Source organism: Rhinoraja longicauda, chromosome 8 (assembly GCF_053455715.1).
Source record: "Rhinoraja longicauda isolate Sanriku21f chromosome 8, sRhiLon1.1, whole genome shotgun sequence".
NCBI classification, from domain to species: Eukaryota; Metazoa; Chordata; class Chondrichthyes; order Rajiformes; family Arhynchobatidae; genus Rhinoraja; species Rhinoraja longicauda.
The window spans coordinates 33,033,757-33,039,817 of NC_135960.1; the positions used below are offsets into that span (position 1 = coordinate 33,033,757).

Genomic DNA, 6,061 nt, shown 5'->3' on the forward strand with positions numbered 1-6,061 from the left:
TTATTAGGTTCTATCTCTCTTCATTTTAGCAGTGGATATCACCCGCACATATATTAAAACTCCATTGCAACGCACCCGGCTTATGGAAAGTCAGAGCTAGACATCTTCTATTAACCCCTGGCTATATTGCGTGGGCATTTTCAATTAACTCTAGAGATTTGTTAATGAACGGAGACCAAACTGTACATGATATCCAATTATTAAGACCGTGTTGTGCTTTGAGAAAGTTATATTTTGAAAAAAAAATGAAACACCTCTTTTCCGTGTCCATTGTGTAATATTATCAGCTGGCGAACTTTGACATTTCTTCGCAATGTTTAATTTCTGTAATCAAAATCACATTTTTCTCGTGATATTTGAGCGTTTTCGCCGATTTAACGCCGCAGCGATTATAGGCGGTGTGTTGAAATGTGTATTTTGCAAGAGAAGAGAGCGTCGCTTGGTTAATTGGAGAATGAATACCCCTCAAGTTAGTTTCCGCTCCTTCTGCCATTGACAATTTTGGAAATGCAGGGTCAACTTTCTTGTTGGGGAGGGGGAGGGGGAGAGACAGGAAGAGGAGAGACAAAGTTTCCAGACGGTATATTCCTGGCGTTATTAAACCAGGTAACGCCACACAAACATCACGGCATGCTCAATAAAATGACGCAACTTCCAAATATTGGATAAAATACTTCTCGGCAATTGTGATGTGAATAGAATTGCTTTCCTTTGAAGGGTGTGCTGTTTGCTGGCAGCGTTGAGTTCCCCACTGACATCAAGCATTCTTGGGCATTGTCCTGCGGTTTAACCACACTCTATTTCTTCTCTTTATATTCAGAGAAGGGACGCATTTTCCTCTTTAGATTATGCAAATCGTTTGACTTTTACATTTTCAGTCTTTGTTAGTGTCCCTCTCAACACAAACGGGAGCAATTTTAAATATTAAACAACAAGGGAGTTTGGGAACTCGCATTCGACCATTGCAAGAACCGCATGCCATTCCGCAAACTAAGGTTATATGATTTGGATGAAGTATGGATTTGCATTTCCAGTTCCCAAGTCACGGTTGCAGATGGATGTTCTATATCATATTCAATTTCTAATTATTGCTTCCTCCGGTTAACGAGGTAATTGCGATATAAATGAAGATTAATAAACCCTTAAACTGATCAATGATTCTGTGATCGGATGCTAACGCATATTATGGAAAATAAGTATCGATTTACCCCCAAAATGTCAGAGAAGCCGAATGTATTCTATTAATGTGCGGACAGAACAGGCGTTGAATTTGCTCGCCTATTAATTATGTATTATATATTAATCTATACCCCCATCAAAATAGTTCAGTTACCCGGTACATTATCACGTTGTCATATTGTTCTGCAGATCTCTGACTTTAACGCGAAAGAAAAACGATCCTCACCGTCCCCTGCCCGATTTCTTGGATGCGAATGTACAAGTTATTCAAGGGGGAGGTGAAATATTCAGCTCGGAGCTCTGTTCATTTGAAAAAGCATCGCGGGCCAGTAACTATTAGGACGAGCTATTCTTTAGACTCCCCATCAAAATTAATCATTGGGACTTAATTTTAAGCGCAGACAAGTTGCTGTTAATTTAGTGCAGCGTGTATGAGATGTAATGAAAAGCGAGGTGCTAGCCATCTCTCCTGGGACCCATTAATCACTGAGCTGCGACGTTCGGGGTTGATTACAATTTGCAAAAAAATTCATTAAAAGCCATGGCGATTGACAATTTTTATCTCTCCCTGCGATCTGACTCATTAGGCAGCCAAATTAAAGCGCTGATGATGGCAATGGTGACAGCGATCAAATGCCCAGTTGTTTATCTTGTACTCGCTACATCCTGTCGTGTATCGTTTATTTGAGGTCAGGGTCAGCCACAATACAACACTGTCACAGTCGCCACTAACATTTTGGAGGGAGGTGGAGTTGGGGGAGGGGTGGAGAGACGACTTTGTTTTGTTTGGTGGTGTGTGTGCGCGGGGAGGGGGGGGGGGGGGGTTGGAATGAGATGATATGTGGCTAGGGTAAATTATCTGTCATCAATCGTTTTGACCTTCTGTAAGGGATGGTTTAGTTACAGAGGGGGCATCGGGTACACCAGCGGATCCTTGCCAAGAGGTCGCTGGAGGTTTTTGTGGGTCCTTGTATAAGATCGATTTGTAGATTATATTTTATCTCTGGAAAAAAAAGTGAGCAGAATCAACTTCCCATAGGGAATATTTACATCAGCCCGGCTCCAACACTTGGCTAATGCGTCCCCCCTCATTCGCTAGCTCTTGTGAACTGAACTCGTTGTAAAGTGCCAATCTTAAATTGCATTGTAAATCAGCATAATGTGGCTTCCTTCCTGTGTCGAAATGGCTCGGACGCAGTTTAGTTTGAACTCCCGTTATAATTCCTTCAGCCAAATCGCCGGCAGTCTGAACTCCGTGACAATTCGCCCACGTTATTCTGAAATATCCATTAATTGTACACAAGTATGGCTTTATTTTAATTGACGGAATTATTATAACTGCCCCTCATTCCCGCCGAATTTTATTTTAACGCTGCTCGAAATGTTCATCTGATAAATGGTTTCGGTTTTAGTTTGGGGATTAAATCGATTGCCATTCCGCAGAGATTCATTCCACATTGATATATCCTTGCGTCTGTTAAAAGTATGTTAGTTCTTATCTTATTTACTCTATCTCTGAAACCTGGGCGTTGTCGGAGGAGTTGAAAGTGCCCGCAGAATAGGTTTAGGGTCTGAAGAAGGGTCTCGACCCGAAACGTCTCCCATTCCTTCTCTTCAGAGATGCTGCCCGTCCCGTTGAGTTACTGCAGCTTTTTGTGTCTATCTTCGGTTTAAACCAGCATCTGCAGTTCCTTCTTACAGGTTTAGGGGTTACTTGTCTATTAATTATGGATTATATATTAATTGATATTAACTCATCAAAATAGTCCAGTTGTGTATTGTATTTCCAAAAGTAGTCAATCATTTGTATCTTTGCAAAGTTTACATTGTAAACTTAAACCAACGTGATTTAAGTTCGTGACGAGCTTGTGATTGAAAAAGGTGTTTTTGATTTACAAACTGGAGCGGGTTGTTATTGGGCAAAGGCTCTGCGGCTGATGCACACCCGTATCAGATCGATTTGCTCACCAGCACGTCAACAACCCGTGAATCCGGTGAAACTTTGTGATGTCGAGAGATCTGTAAAGTCATCTCTGGCGAGTCGCAGTGTTCACATTTTTTGTTCTTTTTTAGCTTCACAAATTCAGATCAAATTAGTATCTTACAAGTATTCCCCACACTCCGCTTCGCACCCCCCCCCCGCCCCCCTGCTAACCAAATATACCAAAAATGTAGCTCTAGTATGCAACATTTAGCAGGAACTGCAAGCGGCGACTGTGTTATTTGTGTAACCGACGCTCGGTTTTATTCACAAGGCATTTTATGAATGTTTTTGAGGAATTTTCATCATTTATAAGAAATATGCTACAAGTATTTTCCAAAAAGAAAATGTAAAATAAATTAACACCATCATTTTTATCTAGCCATACTTCGTTTTTCTCCCCCTTCCCCTTTAAAAAGGAACCGCGATTTGAAAAGCGAATTACGCCAAGAAAATATATTAAAAAAACGAAATCTATCACAATGACAATGTCCGCATGTACGATTAAAAAAGGGACATTCAATAGCAATACTTTACGGAATTTACCTTGCGGGATACGATGAAACAATGCAAAGTGGTCAAAACACCAATGTCAGATGTTTTAAATGTAACCCTCAGTATCGCGTTCCTTTTCTCTCCAGGAATGTAGAAGTTCGCGCAATTCCCAGTGGATATGTTTTGGTCCACAAAACAGTCAAACACTGTACAGGACTGATGCATTTTCTCTCAGTTCTTATTTACAAACAACGTATAATTATTCATTTATAATAAATAGGGGTCTGCCCGTTGTAAGTCTCGGCTTTTCGTTCTGGACGTTAGTTAGTCTTTGTGTACGAGTGTGTGTGTGTGTGTGTAAGTGTGTAAGTGTGTGTGCGCGCGCGTTCTCTGCCCCTAATTTTGCCGCGTTGGAAAGTTTTGCCTCACGGCCTCGGTTGCTCCAATTGTTGGTGCTGGCTTCTGATCGCAAATCTACTGACGTGCACTGGGATTGGCACCACGATTTTGGGATTCCTGGACGGCTCTCCAGATTTGGAGTTGGCGTTGCCCGCCTTCACCCGTTTCCATTTGGCCCTTCTGTTCTGAAACCAGATTTTGACTTGCACTTCGCTCAGTTTGAGGGCGTGAGCGATCTGGGATCTCTCGGTCAGCGACAGATATTTCTTGCAGTGAAATTCCTTCTCCAGTTCCAGCAGTTGTTCGCTGGTGAAAGCTGTTCTCCTCCTTCTGTTTTTACCCGTCGCTGTATTGGTTGGGGTAGTTTTGTGGTGGAGATTCTCCTCCAGGCCCGCGCCGGGATCCTCTCCCTTGTGAGTGGCCTGCGATGTGATGTTATCATCAGAACTGTAATCGAGGTCACTGTCCATGGAAAAACTCTCATCTTTGCTTTTGGGATCTTCGTCTACTTGTGACTCTACTTTGTCGTGTCTCCTGTTAGTCGTGACAGCACCTGGGCGAGAAAGAGAGGGAGGGCGGAAACACAACAGAACTTGAAATTTCAAACTGATCAATAATACACGCGCCTAATTAGATGGCAACTAATTATTTAAACTTAATTTTTCTAAAGTTCAGAACACTGTTTTGTTATTCATCATTTTCACTTACCCGTTTGCTTTTTTTTTTAAACGGAGGGCGATTTGCGACCACTTTTTAAACATTTTATTGAAATTAATTAAAGACAAACTGATGAAATGGTTCAAAATAATTGCCTGAATTTTCAGAGTTCGGCTCAATTCAAATACGCACATCCGAAATCCGCACTTCATATGTTAATAAACACGGCCTCAACTACAGCGAGGCAAGATGAAAGATTTACAAAGGCTATTGATCCCTTACTTCCATTTAATTTTGCGAATACCTCTTGAGACAGCGTGTCCACTCTCTTTCAATTGTTAACTTGTGTTAGTGCGCATAACAATGTATAACTTTTTTCAAAGATCGCTCTGTTTTAATGGTGAAACGCAAGACATGAGAACGCTGTCGGCACGTTTTGTAATGCGCAGGAATGAACTTAAAATAAGTGGAACTCTCCGAATGCGCAAAGGCTTTCCACCCCTGCTGTTTTTGTTAATACGTGTCGACTGTGAACAATTTTGTGCATTTTAACCTGCACCTGGCACTGACAGTATTGTTTTGAAGGAATTATTCTCTTACCAATAACTGCGTGCACCGCTTCAGAGACTGGAAAAGACAGAGTCGGGGCGTCCTTGCACAGAAATGCCTTGGTTTCTTCGCCCTCCTGTTGGACCCCGCCTTCAGCCTTGTCCAGGGTCACCAGAGCCTGCATGAACTTCCTGACCGGCTCCTGGTTGGGGGAAGGCGGGAAGCTTCGGCTGCCTTCGCCGGTGCCCGGCAATGTGGCCATGAGGGTAGTGACGGCCATCCCTTGGCCGAGGCTGGTGCAGAAGCCGTTGGAGAGAGAGCCGGCCAGGTTGCTCACTTGGTGGTGGTGGTGAGGGTTTGGCGCGTGGAGGTTATGCTGCAGAGACGGCTGTGGAAGGGCCGGCGGAGGCAGGACAACCGGCCGGTAGGGCATGAACATAGGGTAGCCGGTGTAGACGAAGTGACCAGGACTGGGTTGTGGACTGGTGCCTATGAGGGAGTCTATGCTGAAAGCGGTCCCGCTTCCCAGTGGTCGCTGCATCACAGTCAATGGGCTAAAGTCGGCGCACATACAAGCGAAGGGTGGCCAGATGCGGCGAGGGTGGACAGGAGAACAGGCAAGGGCTGAACAAGTCCAAGGTGCAAGGCTCAAGTCAGTTGCCCGATGGTACGAGGCTCCGCTTTCCCCTGGATATCATCGCTCTCCGGGATCCGGGGGCTCCTTCGAGATCCGAGTGTGACACAGGCTGTGGTTGGGGGTTTTTCGCAGCCAAGGTTCACATCCATCAAGCTTCAAATTAC

General features: G+C 43.8%; 1 protein-coding gene across 1 annotated transcript; it reads right to left on the minus strand.

The window, feature by feature from the left end:
- Positions 1 to 3,992: 3,992 nt before the first annotated feature.
- gbx2 (gastrulation brain homeobox 2) lies at positions 3,993 to 5,831 on the minus strand. Its single transcript, XM_078404452.1, has 2 exons — positions 5,312 to 5,831; positions 3,993 to 4,607 (listed from the first exon to the last, which is right to left on the minus strand). Exons 1-2 carry the CDS (start codon positions 5,829 to 5,831, stop codon positions 4,081 to 4,083), a joined length of 1,047 nt encoding a protein of 348 aa, XP_078260578.1. The 3' UTR covers positions 3,993 to 4,080.
- Between the last annotated feature and the right edge of the window lie 230 nt (positions 5,832 to 6,061).